Source organism: Nematostella vectensis, chromosome 3 (assembly GCF_932526225.1).
Source record: "Nematostella vectensis chromosome 3, jaNemVect1.1, whole genome shotgun sequence".
NCBI lineage: Eukaryota > Metazoa > Cnidaria > Anthozoa > Actiniaria > Edwardsiidae > Nematostella > Nematostella vectensis.
In genome coordinates, this window is record NC_064036.1 from 16,250,937 (window position 1) to 16,271,345 (window position 20,409).

The following is a 20,409-nucleotide window of genomic DNA, read 5'->3' on the forward strand; positions in this document are numbered from 1 at the left end:
GTTGACCCAACAAAATCAAGATTGAAAAGAAAGACCTTTAACATTTTGTTTGTCTTCGTAGGTTCAAACAAATACATGAAATCTGGCAAGGCTTTCCTTTACACTTTGTACAATCCCAGAGGCTACAAACCAGAGAAACTTCCTGGAACATCTTCAAACAACGTGCACTCTATATATGGTGGTGCTACCTACGGCCCCACGTTTGGAGGAGGTCATGACCTGTACATCGTCGACAAGGCAAACACTCAGAAATCCTCCTATACAAACCCCTATTCATACCAGCGACCTACCGGCTGCAGTGGAAACACCTGCTTGGCCGGCAGTTATCAGTTTACACCTAACGAAGTGGAAGTATTTTATGAGTTCAAGTCAAAACCTGAAAAAGGTAAACTCACATTTGTGAAAGGCCAGTTGTCTAGTAGCATGTTTGCTTAATTTGAATATCTCTTCTTTTAGTTGACGGTGGTTGGACTGAATTCTCTGAATGGTCTAAATGCACTAGAGTTTGTGGGAAGGGCTCCTCTACACGTAACCGAACTTGCACGAACCCTGAGCCCGCTTGGGGAGGCAAAAAGTGTGTTGGACCCTCCGTCGAAACCAAATCATGCGGAACTGACGAATGTGACGGTAAGTAGATGATTCTTTTAAAAAGGACAAATCACCCCTTCGAGAAAATTATCTAAACTAGACATAAAAAGACATGTCCTTTTTTTATCGCAGGAGGCTTCGACTCGTCTTCTATTCTTGATGGAAACATCGACTACATGAACGATTTGCACATGTTTCTGAGACCGGTCGAACAATATCCAACCAGCTGGTGGGGGAACTGCTACACTGCTAGTAGGGATGGCTGGGAGGCCAAAACGTTTCATCAAAAGTGTGACGGAAAAGGACCTACGGTTACAATTGTGCGTGTTGGCAAGAACATATTCGGCGGCTACTCCGATAACTCTTGGACCAGTAAGTAATGTCTTACCATCGTCCTGTTCAAACTACACACTTATAGACATACCCGAAAACCAGCATTGTAACTATGTTGACCCAAACAAAATCGAGATTGAAAAGAGAGACCTTCCGTAACATTTGTTTGTCTTCGTAGGTTCAAACAAATACATGAATTCTGGCAAGGCTTTCCTTTACACTTTGTACAATCCCAGAGGCTACAAACCAGAGAAACTTCCTGGAACATCTTCAAACAACGTGCACTCTATATATGGTGGCGCTACCTACGGCCCCACGTTTGGAGGAGGTCATGACCTGTACATCGTCGACAAGGCAAACACTCAGAAATCTTCCTATACCAACCCCTATTCGTACCAGCGACCTACCGGCTGCAGTGGAAACAACTGCTTGGCCGGCAGTTACCAGTTTACACCTAACGAAGTGGAAGTATTTTATGAGTTCAAATCAAAACCTGATAAAGGTACACTTACCTAAAGCAGTTTCCCTATTCAAAGTTTTTTTTTTGTTGCCACACTTCCGAAAACTCAATCATACCATTTGTCTTTCGTACTTTAGTCAATGGTGGATGGTCTGAGTGGACGTCATGGTCTGACTGCACCAGAGTCTGTGGAAAGGGAACATCTACCCGTAAGAGATCCTGCACAAACCCCAAACCTGCCTGGGGAGGCAGCGATTGCATTGGCAAAGAAGTGGAAACAAAATCCTGCGGAACAGACAAGTGCGACGGTAATCAGCGGAGTTACTTGCTCTATTCAATGATAAAAAATACATTTTGCGGACCGCATAATCTTTTGGCGAAGATAACATGTACCTGAGACTGTTAATGAACTAGGTTTATCTGAATTTCTTACAGGAGGCCTTGAGTCTTCAACGAGCATTGGGGACAAAATTGAGTACCTAAATGACTTGTACATGTTCCTGCGACCGGTTCAGCAAAGTTCGAAGAGCTGGTGGGGCAGCTGCTACACCGCAAGTAGGGATGGCTGGGAGGCAAAGACGTTTCATCAAAAGTGTGATGGAAAAGGACCAACAGTCACCATTGTACGTGTTGGCAAAAACGTCTTCGGCGGCTACTCCGACAACTCTTGGACTAGTAAGTAATGTCATCCGTCGTTACTTTTTCACAAGACTATCCCAGACTAACTTTAACACCGGCGCTGTAGTCCCGTTTTGTTTATCTCAGCGGATTTGTCTAAAAAGCGCATTACAACTGTTCACAATTTCTGTTTGTCTTCGTAGGTTCAAACAAATACATGAATTCTGGCAAGGCTTTCCTTTACACTTTGTACAATCCCAGAGGCTACAAACCAGAGAAACTTCCTGGAACATCTTCAAACAACGTGCACTCTATATATGGTGGCGCTACCTACGGCCCCACGTTTGGAGGAGGTCATGACCTGTACATCGTCGACAAGGCAAACACTCAGAAATCCTCCTATACCAACCCCTATTCATACCAGCGACCTACCGGCTGCAGTGGAAATACCTGCTTGGCCGGCAGTTATCAGTTTACACCTAACGAAGTGGAAGTATTTTATGAGTTCAAGTCAAAACCTGAAAAAGGTAAACTCACATTTGTGAAAGGCCAGTTGTCTAGTAGCATGTTTGCTTAATTTGAATATCTCCTCTTTTAGTTGACGGTGGTTGGACTGAATTCTCTGAATGGTCTAAATGCACTAGAGTTTGTGGGAAGGGCTCCTCTACACGTAACCGAACTTGCACGAACCCTGAGCCCGCTTGGGGAGGCAAAAAGTGTGTTGGACCCTCCGTCGAAACCAAATCATGCGGAACTGACGAATGTGACGGTAAGTAGATGATTCTTTTAAAAAGGACAAATCACCCCTTCGAGAAAATTATCTAAACTAGACATAAAAAGACATGTCCTTTTTTTATCGCAGGAGGCTTCGACTCGTCTTCTATTCTTGATGGAAACATCGACTACATGAACGATTTGCACATGTTTCTGAGACCGGTCGAACAATATCCAACCAGCTGGTGGGGGAACTGCTACACTGCTAGTAGGGATGGCTGGGAGGCCAAAACGTTTCATCAAAAGTGTGACGGAAAAGGACCTACGGTTACAATTGTGCGTGTTGGCAAGAACATATTCGGCGGCTACTCCGATAACTCTTGGACCAGTAAGTAATGTCATACCATCGTCCTGTTCAAACTACACACTTATAGACATACCCGAAAACCAGCATTGTAACTATGTTGACCCAAACAAAATCGAGATTGAAAAGAGAGACTTTCCGTAACATTTGTTTGTCTTCGTAGGTTCAAACAAATACATGAAATCTGGCAAGGCTTTCCTTTACACTTTGTACAATCCCAGAGGCTACAAACCAGAGAAACTTCCTGGAACATCTTCAAACAACGTGCACTCTATATATGGTGGTGCTACCTACGGCCCCACGTTTGGAGGAGGTCATGACCTGTACATCGTCGACAAGGCAAACACTCAGAAATCCTCCTATACCAACCCCTATTCATACCAGCGACCTACCGGCTGCAGTGGAAACACCTGCTTGGCCGGCAGTTATCAGTTTACACCTAACGAAGTGGAAGTATTTTATGAGTTCAAGTCAAAACCTGAAAAAGGTGAACTCACATTTGTGAAAGGCCAGTTGTCTAGTAGCATGTTTGCTTAATTTGAATATCTTCTGTTTTAGTTGACGGTGGTTGGACTGAATTCTCTGAATGGTCTAAATGCACTAGAGTTTGTGGGAAGGGCTCCTCTACACGTAACCGAACTTGCACGAACCCTGAGCCCGCTTGGGGAGGCAAAAAGTGTGTTGGACCCTCCGTCGAAACCAAATCATGCGGAACTGACGAATGTGACGGTAAGTAGATGATTCTTTTAAAAAGGACAAATCACCCCTTCGAGAAAATTATCTAAACTAGACATAAAAAGACATGTCCTTTTTTTATCGCAGGAGGCTTCGACTCGTCTTCTATTCTTGATGGAAACATCGACTACATGAACGATTTGCACATGTTTCTGAGACCGGTCGAACAATATCCAACCAGCTGGTGGGGGAACTGCTACACTGCTAGTAGGGATGGCTGGGAGGCCAAAACGTTTCATCAAAAGTGTGACGGAAAAGGACCTACGGTTACAATTGTGCGTGTTGGCAAGAACATATTCGGCGGCTACTCCGATAACTCTTGGACCAGTAAGTAATGTCATACCATCGTCCTGTTCAAACTACACACTTATAGACATACCCGAAAACCAGCATTGTAACTATGTTGACCCAAACAAAATCGAGATTGAAAAGAGAGACTTTCCGTAACATTTGTTTGTCTTCGTAGGTTCAAACAAATACATGAAATCTGGCAAGGCTTTCCTTTACACTTTGTACAATCCCAGAGGCTACAAACCAGAGAAACTTCCTGGAACATCTTCAAACAACGTGCACTCTATATATGGTGGTGCTACCTACGGCCCCACGTTTGGAGGAGGTCATGACCTGTACATCGTCGACAAGGCAAACACTCAGAAATCCTCCTATACCAACCCCTATTCATACCAGCGACCTACCGGCTGCAGTGGAAACACCTGCTTGGCCGGCAGTTATCAGTTTACACCTAACGAAGTGGAAGTATTTTATGAGTTCAAGTCAAAACCTGAAAAAGGTGAACTCACATTTGTGAAAGGCCAGTTGTCTAGTAGCATGTTTGCTTAATTTGAATATCTTCTGTTTTAGTTGACGGTGGTTGGACTGAATTCTCTGAATGGTCTAAATGCACTAGAGTTTGTGGGAAGGGCTCCTCTACACGTAACCGAAGTTGCACGAACCCTGAGCCCGCTTGGGGAGGCAAAAAGTGTGTTGGACCCTCAGTCGAAACCAAATCATGCGGAACTGACAAATGTGACGGTAAGTAGATGATTCTTTTAAAAATGACAAATCACACCTTCTAAAAAATTATCTAAACATGACATAAAAAACATGTCCTTTTTTTATCGCAGGAGGCTTCGACTCGTCTTCTATTCTTGATGGAAACATCGACTACATGAACGATTTGCACATGTTTCTGAGACCGGTCGAACAATATCCAACCAGCTGGTGGGGGAACTGCTACACTGCTAGTAGGGATGGCTGGGAGGCCAAAACGTTTCATCAAAAGTGTGACGGAAAAGGACCTACAGTTACAATTGTGCGTGTTGGCAAGAACATATTCGGCGGCTACTCCGATAACTCTTGGACCAGTAAGTAATGTCATAAAATCGTCCTGTTCAAACTACACACTTATAGACATACCCGAAAACCAGCATTGTAACTATGTTGACCCAAACAAAATCGAGATTGAAAAGAGAGACTTTCCGTAACATTTGTTTGTCTTCGTAGGTTCAAACAAATACATGAAATCTGGCAAGGCTTTCCTTTACACTTTGTACAATCCCAGAGGCTACAAACCAGAGAAACTTCCTGGAACATCTTCAAACAACGTGCACTCTATATATGGTGGTGCTACCTACGGCCCCACGTTTGGAGGAGGTCATGACCTGTACATCGTCGACAAGGCAAACACTCAGAAATCCTCCTATACCAACCCCTATTCATACCAGCGACCTACCGGCTGCAGTGGAAACACCTGCTTGGCCGGCAGTTATCAGTTTACACCTAACGAAGTGGAAGTATTTTATGAGTTCAAGTCAAAACCTGAAAAAGGTGAACTCACATTTGTGAAAGGCCAGTTGTCTAGTAGCATGTTTGCTTAATTTGAATATCTTCTGTTTTAGTTGACGGTGGTTGGACTGAATTCTCTGAATGGTCTAAATGCACTAGAGTTTGTGGGAAGGGCTCCTCTACACGTAACCGAAGTTGCACGAACCCTGAGCCCGCTTGGGGAGGCAAAAAGTGTGTTGGACCCTCCGTCGAAACCAAATCATGCGGAACTGACAAATGTGACGGTAAGTAGATGATTCTTTTAAAAATGACAAATCACACCTTCTAAAAAATTATCTAAACATGACATAAAAAACATATCCTTTTTTTATCGCAGGAGGCTTCGACTCGTCTTCTATTCTTGATGGAAACATCGACTACATGAACGATTTGCACATGTTTCTGAGACCGGTCGAACAATATCCAACCAGCTGGTGGGGGAACTGCTACACTGCTAGTAGGGATGGCTGGGAGGCCAAAACGTTTCATCAAAAGTGTGACGGAAAAGGACCTACGGTTACAATTGTGCGTGTTGGCAAGAACATATTCGGCGGCTACTCCGATAACTCTTGGACCAGTAAGTAATGTCTTACCATCGTCCTGTTCAAACTACACACTTATAGACATACCCGAAAACCAGCATTGTAACTATGTTGACCCAAACAAAATCGAGATTGAAAAGAGAGACCTTCCGTAACATTTTATTTGTCTTCGTAGGTTCAAACAAATACATGAATTCTGGCAAGGCTTTCCTTTACACTTTGTACAATCCCAGAGGCTACAAACCAGAGAAACTTCCTGGAACATCTTCAAACAACGTGCACTCTATATATGGTGGCGCTACCTACGGCCCCACGTTTGGAGGAGGTCATGACCTGTACATCGTCGACAAGGCAAACACTCAGAAATCTTCCTATACCAACCCCTATTCGTACCAGCGACCTACCGGCTGCAGTGGAAACACTTGCTTGGCCGGCAGTTACCAGTTTACACCTAACGAAGTGGAAGTATTTTATGAGTTCAAATCAAAACCTGATAAAGGTACACTTACCTAAAGCAGTATCCCTATTCAAAGTTTTTTTTTTGTTGCCACACTTCCGAAAACTCAATTATACCATTTGTCTTTCGTACTTTAGTCAATGGTGGATGGTCTGAGTGGACGTCATGGTCTGACTGCACCAGAGTCTGTGGAAAGGGAACATCTACCCGTAAGAGATCCTGCACAAACCCCAAACCTGCCTGGGGAGGCAGCGATTGCATTGGCAAAGAAGTGGAAACAAAATCCTGCGGAACAGACAAGTGCGACGGTAATCAGCGGAGTTACTTGCTCTATTCAATGAAAAAAAATACATTTTGCGGACCGCATAATCTTTTGGCGAAGATAACATGGACCTGAAACTGTTAATGAACTAGGTTTATCTGAATTCCTTACAGGAGGCCTTGAGTCTTCAACGAGCATTGGGGACAAAATTGAGTACCTAAATGACTTGTACATGTTCCTGCGACCGGTTCAGCAAAGTTCGAAGAGCTGGTGGGGCAGCTGCTACACCGCAAGTAGGGATGGCTGGGAGGCAAAGACGTTTCATCAAAAGTGTGATGGGAAAGGACCAACAGTCACCATTGTACGTGTTGGCAAAAACGTCTTCGGCGGCTACTCCGACAACTCTTGGACTAGTAAGTAATGTCATCCGTCGTTACTTTTTCACAAGACTATCCCAGACTAACTTTAACACCGGCGCTGTAGTCCGGTTTTGTTTATCTCAGCGGATTTGTCTAAAAAGCGCATTACAACTGTTCACAATTTCTGTTTGTCTTCGTAGGTTCAAACAATTACATGAAATCTGGCAAGGCTTTCCTTTACACTTTGTACAATCCCAGAGGCTACAAACCAGAGAAACTTCCTGGAACATCTTCAAACAACGTGCACTCTATATATGGTGGCGCTACCTACGGCCCCACGTTTGGAGGAGGTCATGACCTGTACATCGTCGACAAGGCAAACACTCAGAAATCCTCCTATACCAACCCCTATTCATACCAGCGACCTACCGGCTGCAGTGGAAACACCTGCTTGGCCGGCAGTTATCAATTTACACCTAACGAAGTGGAAGTATTTTATGAGTTCAAGTCAAAACCTGAAAAAGGTGAACTCACATTTGTGAAAGGCCAGTTGTCTAGTAGCATGTTTGCTTAATTTGAATATCTCTTCTTTTAGTTGACGGTGGTTGGACTGAATTCTCTGAATGGTCTAAATGCACTAGAGTTTGTGGGAAGGGCTCCTCTACACGTAACCGAACTTGCACGAACCCTGAGCCCGCTTGGGGAGGCAAAAAGTGTGTTGGACCCTCCGTAGAAACCAAATCATGCGGAACTGACGAATGTGACGGTAAGTAGATGATTCTTTTAAAAAGGACAAATCACCCCTTCGAAAAAATTATCTAAACAAGACATAAAAAACATTTCCTTTTTTTATCGCAGGAGGCTTTGACTCGTCTTCTATCCTTGATGGAAACATCGACTACATGAACGATTTGCACATGTTTCTGAGACCGGTCGAACAATATCCAACCAGCTGGTGGGGGAACTGCTATACTGCTAGTAGGGATGGCTGGGAGGCCAAAACGTTTCATCAAAAGTGTGACGGAAAAGGACCTACAGTTACAATTGTGCGTGTTGGCAAGAACATATTCGGCGGCTACTCCGATAACTCTTGGACCAGTAAGTAATGTCTTACCATCGTCCTGTTCAAACTACACACTTATAGACATACCCGAAAACCAGCATTGTAACTATGTTGACCCAAACAAAACCGAGATTTGTTTGTCTTCGTAGGTTCAAACAAATACATGAAATCTGGCAAGGCTTTCCTTTACACTTTGTACAATCCCAGAGGCTACAAACCAGAGAAACTTCCTGGAACATCTTCAAACAACGTGCACTCTATATATGGTGGTGCTACCTACGGCCCCACGTTTGGAGGAGGTCATGACCTGTACATCGTCGACAAGGCAAACACTCAGAAATCCTCCTATACCAACCCCTATTCATACCAGCGACCTACCGGCTGCAGTGGAAACACCTGCTTGGCCGGCAGTTATCAGTTTACACCTAACGAAGTGGAAGTATTTTATGAGTTCAAGTCAAAACCTGAAAAAGGTGAACTCACATTTGTGAAAGGCCAGTTGTCTAGTAGCATGTTTGCTTAATTTGAATATCTTCTGTTTTAGTTGACGGTGGTTGGACTGAATTCTCTGAATGGTCTAAATGCACTAGAGTTTGTGGGAAGGGCTCCTCTACACGTAACCGAAGTTGCACGAACCCTGAGCCCGCTTGGGGAGGCAAAAAGTGTGTTGGACCCTCCGTCGAAACCAAATCATGCGGAACTGACAAATGTGACGGTAAGTAGATGATTCTTTTAAAAATGACAAATCACACCTTCTAAAAAATTATCTAAACATGACATAAAAAACATGTCCTTTTTTTATCGCAGGAGGCTTCGACTCGTCTTCTATTCTTGATGGAAACATCGACTACATGAACGATTTGCACATGTTTCTGAGACCGGTCGAACAATATCCAACCAGCTGGTGGGGGAACTGCTACACTGCTAGTAGGGATGGCTGGGAGGCCAAAACGTTTCATCAAAAGTGTGACGGAAAAGGACCTACGGTTACAATTGTGCGTGTTGGCAAGAACATATTCGGCGGCTACTCCGATAACTCTTGGACCAGTAAGTAATGTCTTACCATCGTCCTGTTCAAACTACACACTTATAGACATACCCGAAAACCAGCATTGTAACTATGTTGACCCAAACAAAATCGAGATTGAAAAGAGAGACCTTCCGTAACATTTTATTTGTCTTCGTAGGTTCAAACAAATACATGAATTCTGGCAAGGCTTTCCTTTACACTTTGTACAATCCCAGAGGCTACAAACCAGAGAAACTTCCTGGAACATCTTCAAACAACGTGCACTCTATATATGGTGGCGCTACCTACGGCCCCACGTTTGGAGGAGGTCATGACCTGTACATCGTCGACAAGGCAAACACTCAGAAATCTTCCTATACCAACCCCTATTCGTACCAGCGACCTACCGGCTGCAGTGGAAACACTTGCTTGGCCGGCAGTTACCAGTTTACACCTAACGAAGTGGAAGTATTTTATGAGTTCAAATCAAAACCTGATAAAGGTACACTTACCTAAAGCAGTATCCCTATTCAAAGTTTTTTTTTTGTTGCCACACTTCCGAAAACTCAATTATACCATTTGTCTTTCGTACTTTAGTCAATGGTGGATGGTCTGAGTGGACGTCATGGTCTGACTGCACCAGAGTCTGTGGAAAGGGAACATCTACCCGTAAGAGATCCTGCACAAACCCCAAACCTGCCTGGGGAGGCAGCGATTGCATTGGCAAAGAAGTGGAAACAAAATCCTGCGGAACAGACAAGTGCGACGGTAATCAGCGGAGTTACTTGCTCTATTCAATGAAAAAAAATACATTTTGCGGACCGCATAATCTTTTGGCGAAGATAACATGGACCTGAGACTGTTAATGAACTAGGTTTATCTGAATTCCTTACAGGAGGCCTTGAGTCTTCAACGAGCATTGGGGACAAAATTGAGTACCTAAATGACTTGTACATGTTCCTGCAACCGGTTCAGCAAAGTTCGAAGAGCTGGTGGGGCAGCTGCTACACCGCAAGTAGGGATGGCTGGGAGGCAAAGACGTTTCATCAAAAGTGTGATGGGAAAGGACCAACAGTCACCATTGTACGTGTTGGCAAAAACGTCTTCGGCGGCTACTCCGACAACTCTTGGACTAGTAAGTAATGTCATCCGTCGTTACTTTTTCACAAGACTATCCCAGACTAACTTTAACACCGGCGCTGTAGTCCGGTTTTGTTTATCTCAGCGGATTTGTCTAAAAAGCGCATTACAACTGTTCACAATTTCTGTTTGTCTTCGTAGGTTCAAACAATTACATGAAATCTGGCAAGGCTTTCCTTTACACTTTGTACAATCCCAGAGGCTACAAACCAGAGAAACTTCCTGGAACATCTTCAAACAACGTGCACTCTATATATGGTGGCGCTACCTACGGCCCCACGTTTGGAGGAGGTCATGACCTGTACATCGTCGACAAGGCAAACACTCAGAAATCCTCCTATACCAACCCCTATTCATACCAGCGACCTACCGGCTGCAGTGGAAACACCTGCTTGGCCGGCAGTTATCAATTTACACCTAACGAAGTGGAAGTATTTTATGAGTTCAAGTCAAAACCTGAAAAAGGTGAACTCACATTTGTGAAAGGCCAGTTGTCTAGTAGCATGTTTGCTTAATTTGAATATCTCTTCTTTTAGTTGACGGTGGTTGGACTGAATTCTCTGAATGGTCTAAATGCACTAGAGTTTGTGGGAAGGGCTCCTCTACACGTAACCGAACTTGCACGAACCCTGAGCCCGCTTGGGGAGGCAAAAAGTGTGTTGGACCCTCCGTAGAAACCAAATCATGCGGAACTGACGAATGTGACGGTAAGTAGATGATTCTTTTAAAAAGGACAAATCACCCCTTCGAAAAAATTATCTAAACAAGACATAAAAAACATTTCCTTTTTTTATCGCAGGAGGCTTTGACTCGTCTTCTATCCTTGATGGAAACATCGACTACATGAACGATTTGCACATGTTTCTGAGACCGGTCGAACAATATCCAACCAGCTGGTGGGGGAACTGCTATACTGCTAGTAGGGATGGCTGGGAGGCCAAAACGTTTCATCAAAAGTGTGACGGAAAAGGACCTACAGTTACAATTGTGCGTGTTGGCAAGAACATATTCGGCGGCTACTCCGATAACTCTTGGACCAGTAAGTAATGTCTTACCATCGTCCTGTTCAAACTACACACTTATAGACATACCCGAAAACCAGCATTGTAACTATGTTGACCCAAACAAAACCGAGATTTGTTTGTCTTCGTAGGTTCAAACAAATACATGAAATCTGGCAAGGCTTTCCTTTACACTTTGTACAATCCCAGAGGCTACAAACCAGAGAAACTTCCTGGAACATCTTCAAACAACGTGCACTCTATATATGGTGGTGCTACCTACGGCCCCACGTTTGGAGGAGGTCATGACCTGTACATCGTCGACAAGGCAAACACTCAGAAATCCTCCTATACCAACCCCTATTCATACCAGCGACCTACCGGCTGCAGTGGAAACAACTGCTTGGCCGGCAGTTACCAGTTTACACCTAACGAAGTGGAAGTGTTTTATGAGTTCAAATCAAAACCTGATAAAGGTACACTTACCTAAAGCAGTTTCCCTATTCAAAGTTTTTTTTTTGTTGCCACACTTCCGAAAACTCAACCATACCATTTGTCTTTCATACTTTAGTCAATGGTGGATGGTCTGAGTGGACGTCATGGTCTGACTGCACCAGAGTCTGTGGAAAGGGAACATCTACCCGTAAGAGATCCTGCACAAACCCCAAACCTGCCTGGGGAGGCAGCGATTGCATTGGCAAAGTGGTGGAAACAAAATCCTGCGGAACAGACAAGTGCGACGGTAATCAGCGGGGTTATATGCTATATGTTATAATGAAAAATACGTTTCGCTGACCGCATTATCCGATGACTAAGATAACATCAGAAACATCGCCCCGATACTCTTCCTTAACTAGGTTTATCTGATTCCTTCACAGGAGGTCTTGAGTCTTCGACAAGCATTGGAGACAAGCTTGAGTACCTAAACGATTTGTACTTGTTCTTGAGACCGGTCCAACAACGGCCAGGGAGTCGATGGCGCAACTGCTACACCGCAAGTAGGGATGGCTGGGAGGCAAAGACGTTTCATCAAAAGTGTGACGGAAAAGGACCAACAGTCACCATTGTGCGTGTTGGCAAAAACGTCTTCGGTGGCTACTCCGACAACTTTTGGACTAGTAAGTAATGTCATTCGTAGCTTCATTTTCACAAGACTATCCCAGATAAACTATAAAACCGGCGTTGTAGTTCCGTTTGCCTATCACAGAAGACTTAGCTAAAAAAGCGCATTACCTACAGTAAATATTGTTTGTCTGTTTTAGGTTCAAACAGTTACATGAGTTCAAACAAGGCTTTCCTGTACACCTTGTACAATCCCAGAGGCTACAAACCAGAGAAACTTCCTGGAAAATCTTCAACCAACGTGCACTCTATATACAGCGGCGCCAGTTACGGCCCCACGTTTGGAGGAGGTCATGACCTGTACATTGCCGACAAGGCAAACACTCAGAAATCCTCCTATACCAACCCCTATTCATACCAGCAACCTTCCGGTTGTAGTGGAAACACCTGCTTGGCCGGTAGTTACCAGTTTACACCAAGTGAGGTTGAGGTTTTTTATGAAGCAAGTTAATTTCGTATATCGGTTTTTGCTTTTATTTGGCTTTATATTGATACAATTTAAGTAGGTGGGGTTAGATGTGATGTTTTTAGAGGTTTGCGGCCTCCATGATTATTTTTGCGTTTTATTAGCAGGTGAAGGGTTGGAAAATGCGACTTGTATTTTTAATGTACGTCAATCTGGCTTTAGATTATAGTCGAAGGTATTGTTGTCATTATGGTATCATTAGTATCATTATTATTTACCAATTCTTGTTTATGGTTGAAACTAAAGTAAGGTTCTACCTAATATTATCAACATGGTAATATCTATATTCAAAATGGTGTTGGTTTACTCCTTGGTAAAATAAAGCATTGCAATTGCAGTATGATGTTGTCACTCTGTATTCCCTTTTTGTCTATTTTTTTTTCTAGTTTCCCTCCCTTCCCACCCTTTTAGTAACATATTAAAACACATTGACCCCTCAACCGGTTTGTACCGGCTTTGGGAAGTACCCACAACCCAAAAAATTCATAAATGCAAACTAAGCACAACAAGATGAAGATACTCAGGCATCAGTCTAAGGGATAAATGGTCTTGAAGATATGCATCCAACCAAGGTGTTGGCAACTACTCTTAAGCCAAATAATAGCACAGGTTCTTTGACAAATTTCAAATCGAACAAGGAAAGAAAAGCAGTATCACCCCTCTCAATAAAACGCTCAAAATACCACACAAGGGAGAGAGATCAGCAAACACAGCTCAAGACACAAATAGATACCTTTATTCTGATCCTCCAGGTTGATTTCCATGGCCTCAAAACACAATGTCCACTTCTTGAAGGCTTGTAAAACCACGAAGATGCCTTTACAGATTGAAAAGCATTCTGAGAGATCCAGGGAAAAATTCACGAGGGGAGGGCCAGTCAACACTCCTCTCCCCAAAGTCAGATGGTTTTTTATAAGTCATTTCACCCCGAAGCCAAACAAATCAATTTCAAGTCATACAGACCCAGAATAGCAGTGTAAACAATTTTGGAATCAATTTGGTTTTAGAAAAGACTAGAAAATTATTTTCTCATCCAGGCAAAGCCAAAGAAGAAAAAATCATCATGAATCCACCTTTGCTTGCAAATATCCATAAGCAAAGCACTCAATTATGCCCCAAAAGACTTTATGATGTCCTGAGACACTCTCCTAATATGCTCATAGCTGTATTTTTGATGAAAAATACAAGCAACCATCAACTTGTGCTGGCTTCAGCACAACGACGAGGGATTAAAAGTGGGGACCGCAAAGCACTTTTGGAAAGCTTGGATACCGCTGACTAGGTGCAGCTGTGTTTGACTTTGAAGGGGGTGTATAAAACTCAGAATAGGGGGGAGGTATCTGTTTTTAGTCTGTTTTTTATAAATTCAGCTCAAAAATAGCCAGGAGTCAATGGGTTAATATGTTAAAAGACTCTTTAGAAAACCCAAGAGAGCATAAGATAAGAGAGGGATACTTTGGTCTCTTTTTTTAAACGTTTTCGAAATCTTGCAATCCTCGAAGTACTACATCCCCTTAATAAACCGCAAGTGCCTGTATCTTTGATGCTAAAATGAAATTTTCGATGGTATTTGTGCAAATAGGGTGGGGTTTTTTTCGGTTTCAAGTCACAAAACAGCGGCAAACAACAAGATGAAAATGCCAAAGTGCGGGGGGTAGGGTGAGTAAAAATGCTCACGCGCAGTGGTGGGATGGTGGTTACTAAAAATAGCCGGATTCGGAATCGACATGGCGCGCGGGTAATACCAGTGTCTCTCTCTTATCTTATGCTCTCTTGGAAAACCATAATATATCAGAAAATTATAAAAAAAATTCTGAAAACACAGTTGATGCCATTTCTTGAGATATAATTTTTGGGTTTGATTTGGTGTCAAACGTTATACCCTTGTCAATACCCCTGAAATACTATTTTTTCTTGACAAAGCACCATTACAAATAAGCATCTTCCCCCCAAAAAGGACCTCGCCTTAAAGTTCCTAAAACCTTTCACTTATATCAATCTAGCTAAAACAAAGCATAGATAAACTTTCAAATGCTGAAAAGGGAATTAAATTTGATTGAAATTTGAGTTTTCTACAGATCTTCGAAAATTTCCCTGGCCGCGCGAAAGGAGATTGAATCGAGTAAATAATTCCAAGTTTTGGCGGGAAAATCTGAATCAACGTATATTGCTTAATCCGTTAAAATTCAAAGACAGCAATACCACAAAATATTGGCGAATTGTTTTCTATTGCAATACGACCCACAACGAAGCGGATAATAATTTAAAGTCAAGAATTTTATGCGAAAAAAGAAAATATCGTTTTGTTGTAGGTTTTAAGTGCACCAGTCCCTTAGATTCAACTGAGGAGTTCCAAATAAGAAATTTCAAAATCGCTCAAAATTAGTTTAAAGTTAGCCCCTGGTTCTCTTATCATGTTTAAAAAGTTTGAGTTACATACAATAAATATTTTTCGAGAAATTCCGAATTTACGATTTTGCCTATAAAATCGCCGATTTGGGGGCATTTTTCACCTTTCGTAAAAAATCGCAAAATATTCTTCAAATATACGCGAAATTAAAAATAGCGATACAGATCCTTAGAAAGGAGTTGATAAGGTATAAATCGAGTGGTTTATTTACTTTTTCCGGCAAAAAAAAGTATATTTTATTGCTGTCTAAACATGTCAATAAAAAATGTCGACTTGAATAATAGCTTAAATTTGGGGCTTATAAAACCGATGGTACATGGATTTTCGCAGAGATTTTGCACTTTAAGCAAACATTGGTGTTATTTCTTCCGATTCAGCAAATAAAAAATTGGGGGAATCAAATTCCCGAATTATAATGAAGCCGAACGCAACCCCATGTCGAGCTCAAATAACACTCGATTTTCTTGACAGCCGTCTTTATTAGATACACATGCCTGTTTGTACAGGAGAAAAATCACAGAAAATAAACTCTACCCTTGCTGTATACTAATCTCATATGCTGTATAATTGTCTTGGTTCATCCTTGGAAGTTACTGGAAGTCAATAAAGACATTACAATGAAAAATATTTGCTATTTTGTACAGACTTCAGTTCAGAACGCCTGCCGGAATGGCAAACTTTGAAGGATTTGTTTGGGTTTTAAAGTTTCTTTACGCTCAATTGAAGTAAAAGATATTCAAGCATGTCAGTTCTTACCTTCTGCCAAGAGGTTTCTAGGGGAAAAGCCGATTTGTAAGATTAATTTCAATGAAAGGTCAAGTACTTGAACACGAGTCTGGTTTCAGATGACAACTGATCAGCGGTCTACCAGATGAGAATGCGTGAATTTGCAAAGGAAACCCGATATAAAGAATAGTTTAACCAGTCCGCTTGCAGTTTTTATTCTAGATTGTTTCTTATTTTATGTTCTTCATTTTATAAAAAAAAAAACATATTAATGATGCCAAAATTATTTTAAAAAGATACCGTAGGAAACACCAATCGAAGAATAAAACACAAATACCACAAGCAAACATGCTTCGTTGACATAAGGGCATAAGCTGAAAGAATTGTCACACTCCCTCAAAGCGGCATCCTGTTATAGTAACACCTCCGTTAGCCACAAAAGGCTTTAGGGCAACACAAAGAGATCACATTAGGCTGCTTCTTATAAAATCAGGCAAGCATAAAATTGTAATTCAGATGATGCTTGATATTTTTCTTGATCATGACTACCTGTGATTACGCTGTTTGCGTGGGTGGTCCTTGTGGCCCTAGTGTCGATTGCTCGAGCAATTCAAAGTGCGTTCTTAAACTTTAAACTGAGTTTGAACTTCTTCTTGCTAGAGCTGGTAAGTGAATCATGATTTAACGACCGGAGTATTTGGTAAGCGCGCGAGTAGGTGACTCTTGAAACGCAAATGTTTTCACAGGTAGCCCAGGCAATGGTTGCTTGTTCGTAGCTCGGAATTCGGCTGTTCTGAGAGGGGACGAGTAAAGCGACGACGAGTGAAATGAGTTCTCTAATAAAAATCTGACTACCCCCGAAAGAACAAAGAGGGATTTTTTTATGCCTTTGCAGTATGTTCACGGGACTTTTATTGTCGGATTTGGCTACGTACCAGGGTTATCTAGCTTATGCTTTATAGTTTTGTCTACAAATAGCACGTCAATTGGGAACCGAAAGTGTACCCTCGGCCGTTGTGGGCGCACACCCTGCACCCCCCCTTCCCCCCCCCCCCCCTGGGCATATTTTGGGGAGTCCCTATTTCAACTCATCTTCCCGTTTCGTAGACTCGACTTATTTATCGTGCACCTCTGCTTTCCTTATATTAGTTTATGTGTGTTCCGATGTTTGTGTGTGTATGTGGGGGGGGGGGGGGGGGGGGGGGGGGGGAGCGACGGAGATTTCTTTTTCATTACGGACTTTGCGCAAAAGTACAGACTAGCTCACAGGCTAAAACATCCCTCGCATTAAAACAATGTCAATCAGCAGTATATCTTTCGTTTAGCGAAAGTATTATTTTACCCCTCAAACACGGGGAGAAGATCGTCGTCTGTATCGGAATCATAGACATGTTTATTCAATCTGTCGCAAGCTCCAACTGATTTTGTAACCCTTTTCCAGGCAGTCTTGTTGGCATTGCACAGTTGCTGTTCTTGTTATATCAAGCAAAGTAGCCAATAACGAGTTAATGTTCTCACGGCAATCTACGATTGTGCTTGTGCAGAAGGAAAGTAGCCCATAGAGGGTTACTGTTCTAACGGCAATCAACAGCTTACATTGAGTTAGCTGACAGCTCAGTGGTTGGACAGAGTGTTTTTTTTTTCTCTTGCTACAAAGTAGCGAAGCAGCCCATTTAAAGTCACTATTCTCACGGTAGTTGCCGATTTTCCAGCTACCGATTTTTCAAACTACTTCAGTCACCTGGAGCAAGTCCGTAATGAAAAAGAAACTCTGTCCCACCGGCGACCAGCAACAACGGCACACTTACCCTAGGGACTCCCACGCAAAAGGTAAAACCTTTAAAAGAAAAAGTCGACAACAACGCAGATTTATGTTTTTAGAACGATATTTCGGCTGGCCAATACCTGCCTTCTTCAGCTTCAGGTTATAAATGAGTTACAATGGCATGTTACAGCTAGTATATGTACAAAGTTCATTGATGATTAACTAACAAAAGGTAAAAATAGCAATTGAGTAAGGGGTGACTTATGGAAGATGGTAAATAGGGTGGTGTGGATTACTGAGTAGCTAAACGGTTTCTTCACATATGTTTGTGTATTAAAAAAAAATAAATAAAAATAACCCGGTCCGCCGAGGTCTGATCCGCGTAGGTCCTGTCTTCATTTTACAAAGACCCGATCCCATTATAGATAAAAATTTCTCCAGTAATCAAGCAGTGCTCATGCGCACACAACTAATATGCAGATAAACGTAACGTTACAATTTTTACTCTTACGCCTAAGTTCTTTTCCAAATCATCAGATGTTTTTGAAAATAGACAAACAAGACATGATATCGCCTTTTTTAAAATATGATTTTCTAATTAAGAAAGACTAGGACTCAAAACGGTATGTTCTTATCGTTATTAGGATACCTGTGGAAAGTCACGCATTTTCATCTGGCAGACCGCTGATCAGTTGTTGTCATCTGAAACCAGACTCGTGTTCAAGACTTGACCTTTGCATTGAAATTAATCTTACAAATCGGCTTTTTCCCTAGAAACCTCTTGGCAGAAGGTAAGAACTGACGTGCTTGAATATCTTTTACTTCAATTGAGCGTAAAGAAACTTTAAAACCCAAACAAATCCTTCAAAGTTTGCCATTCCGGCAGGCGTTCTGAAATGAAGTCTGTACAAAATAGCAAATATTTTTCATTGTAATGTCTTTATTGACTTCCAGTAGCTTCCAAGGATGAACCAAGACAATTATACAGCATCTGAGATTAGTATACAGCAAGGGTAGAGTTTATTTTCTGTGAGTTTTCTCCTGTACAAACAGGCATGTGTATCTAATAAAGACGGCTGTCAAGAAAATCGCGTGTTATTTGAGCTCGACATGGGGTTGCGTTCGGCTTCATTATAATTCGGGAATTTGATTCCCCCAATTTTTTATTTGCTGAATCGAAAGAAATAACACCAATGTTTGCTCAAAGTGCAAAATTTCTGCGAAAATCCATGTACCATCGGTTTTATAAGCCTCTAATTTAAGCTATTATTCAAGTCGACATTTTTTATTGACATGTTTAGACAGCAATAAAATATACTTTTTTTGCCGGAAAAAGTAAAGAAACCACTCGATTTATACCTTATCAACTCCTTTCTAAGGATATGTATCGCTATTTTTAATTCCGCGTATATTTAAAGAATATTTTGCGATTTTTTACGAAAGGTGAAAAATGCCCCCAAATCGGCGATTTTATAGGCAAAATCGTAAATTCGGAATTTCTCGAAAAATATTTATTGTATGTAACTCAAACTTTTTAACCATGATAAGAGAACCAGGGGCTAACTTTAAACCAATTTTGAGCGATTTTGAAATTTCTTATTTGGAACTCCTCAGTTGAATCTAAGGGACGAGCGTAAGAATGTCGCCATTCTTGATTGCGAATGCAGCGCGCGCGCACAATGCAAAAACAATTTAAACACTAAAAAATATCTGCTAAATTTTGCAGATTTGTTTCCTGAAGTTGAATAATTATTTGACTACCGGTTTAGCGCGCATATGTTTTCTCATGTAATTTGGTTGACATCTCGATCTACGTCACAAACGACTGGACCCGGGCCTTTCAGTTCACGGCTTTTTTTCCGAGGGTTGACCAAAATACCTCAATATTACAGATTTGAGTTATTCGCGCGAACGCGTGTTTTATAGGGTCCATACGAACCACATACCATTCGTAAGATGAAAATATAAAGAATTGACAAAATCTATCAACTCTGAATGGTTATATGGACTTTAAAGGAGAAATATGAATAAGCGCCTTCCCCGAACAAGTGCCTTACCTAAACGTGTTGTATTTCATAGACTCTTATGACAAAAGGGGGCAATATTTTAAAAAGGAAATCAAGGGTGGGGGATTAGACTTTGATGCTGTACAAAACAGAGAAAATAAAGTATATTACCATGGACAGCGAGTAAATTATAGCATATGCGCGAAATACACTAACCTCATTTGAAATGATGGCATACTTTTTTTTCTTAGCAGCCATAAAACACCTAAACTTGCCATCACCTCAGAGACACTTCGATTAGACCAGCTTATCCACCCTAACGTTCACTTGCCGGGGAGCACTAGAAACGATTTTTGAGTTGCACCACAGGAAAACTGGTACTCAGGGTAAAACAAATATAAGTTTTTTTTTGTCGTCTTAGAGACGTTTCCGTAGGTTTCCGTGG

The 20,409-nt window shown here is 41.9% G+C and overlaps 1 protein-coding gene and 2 long non-coding RNA genes across 7 annotated transcripts in view; 2 read left to right on the plus strand and 1 right to left on the minus strand.

The window, feature by feature from the left end:
- Positions 1-13,397, plus strand: part of LOC5507168 — a 30,278-nt gene extending 16,881 nt beyond the window's left edge. For 4 of the 5 annotated variants that reach the window (XM_048724816.1, XM_048724817.1, XM_048724818.1 and 1 more), the window contains 37 exons: positions 62-385; positions 457-627; positions 721-960; positions 1,100-1,423; positions 1,519-1,689; positions 1,817-2,056; positions 2,203-2,526; positions 2,598-2,768; positions 2,862-3,101; positions 3,241-3,564; positions 3,636-3,806; positions 3,900-4,139; positions 4,279-4,602; positions 4,674-4,844; positions 4,937-5,176; positions 5,316-5,639; positions 5,711-5,881; positions 5,974-6,213; positions 6,354-6,677; positions 6,773-6,943; positions 7,071-7,310; positions 7,457-7,780; positions 7,852-8,022; positions 8,115-8,354; positions 8,469-8,792; positions 8,864-9,034; positions 9,127-9,366; positions 9,507-9,830; positions 9,926-10,096; positions 10,224-10,463; positions 10,610-10,933; positions 11,005-11,175; positions 11,268-11,507; positions 11,622-11,945; positions 12,041-12,211; positions 12,348-12,587; positions 12,732-13,397. In XM_048724816.1, the coding sequence (XP_048580773.1) occupies positions 62-385; positions 457-627; positions 721-960; positions 1,100-1,423; positions 1,519-1,689; positions 1,817-2,056; positions 2,203-2,526; positions 2,598-2,768; positions 2,862-3,101; positions 3,241-3,564; positions 3,636-3,806; positions 3,900-4,139; positions 4,279-4,602; positions 4,674-4,844; positions 4,937-5,176; positions 5,316-5,639; positions 5,711-5,881; positions 5,974-6,213; positions 6,354-6,677; positions 6,773-6,943; positions 7,071-7,310; positions 7,457-7,780; positions 7,852-8,022; positions 8,115-8,354; positions 8,469-8,792; positions 8,864-9,034; positions 9,127-9,366; positions 9,507-9,830; positions 9,926-10,096; positions 10,224-10,463; positions 10,610-10,933; positions 11,005-11,175; positions 11,268-11,507; positions 11,622-11,945; positions 12,041-12,211; positions 12,348-12,587; positions 12,732-13,042 (9,131 nt within the window). In that variant the 3' untranslated portion in view covers positions 13,043-13,397. The remainder of the gene's footprint in view (positions 1-61; positions 386-456; positions 628-720; positions 961-1,099; positions 1,424-1,518; positions 1,690-1,816; positions 2,057-2,202; positions 2,527-2,597; positions 2,769-2,861; positions 3,102-3,240; positions 3,565-3,635; positions 3,807-3,899; positions 4,140-4,278; positions 4,603-4,673; positions 4,845-4,936; positions 5,177-5,315; positions 5,640-5,710; positions 5,882-5,973; positions 6,214-6,353; positions 6,678-6,772; positions 6,944-7,070; positions 7,311-7,456; positions 7,781-7,851; positions 8,023-8,114; positions 8,355-8,468; positions 8,793-8,863; positions 9,035-9,126; positions 9,367-9,506; positions 9,831-9,925; positions 10,097-10,223; positions 10,464-10,609; positions 10,934-11,004; positions 11,176-11,267; positions 11,508-11,621; positions 11,946-12,040; positions 12,212-12,347; positions 12,588-12,731) is intronic. The other variant, XM_048724819.1, reaches the window with a different exon arrangement.
- A 2,529-nt stretch (positions 13,398-15,926) lies between these two features.
- Positions 15,927-16,340, minus strand: LOC125561262. Its single transcript, XR_007307292.1, has 2 exons — positions 16,224-16,340; positions 15,927-16,060 (listed from the first exon to the last, which is right to left on the minus strand). It is a non-coding gene; the product is annotated as an uncharacterized LOC125561262 (long non-coding RNA).
- Positions 16,341-18,626: 2,286 nt separating this feature from the next.
- Positions 18,627-19,046, plus strand: LOC125561255. The gene is made up of 2 exons (XR_007307285.1): positions 18,627-18,749; positions 18,913-19,046. It is a non-coding gene; the product is annotated as an uncharacterized LOC125561255 (long non-coding RNA).
- The last annotated feature ends 1,363 nt before the right edge of the window (positions 19,047-20,409 follow it).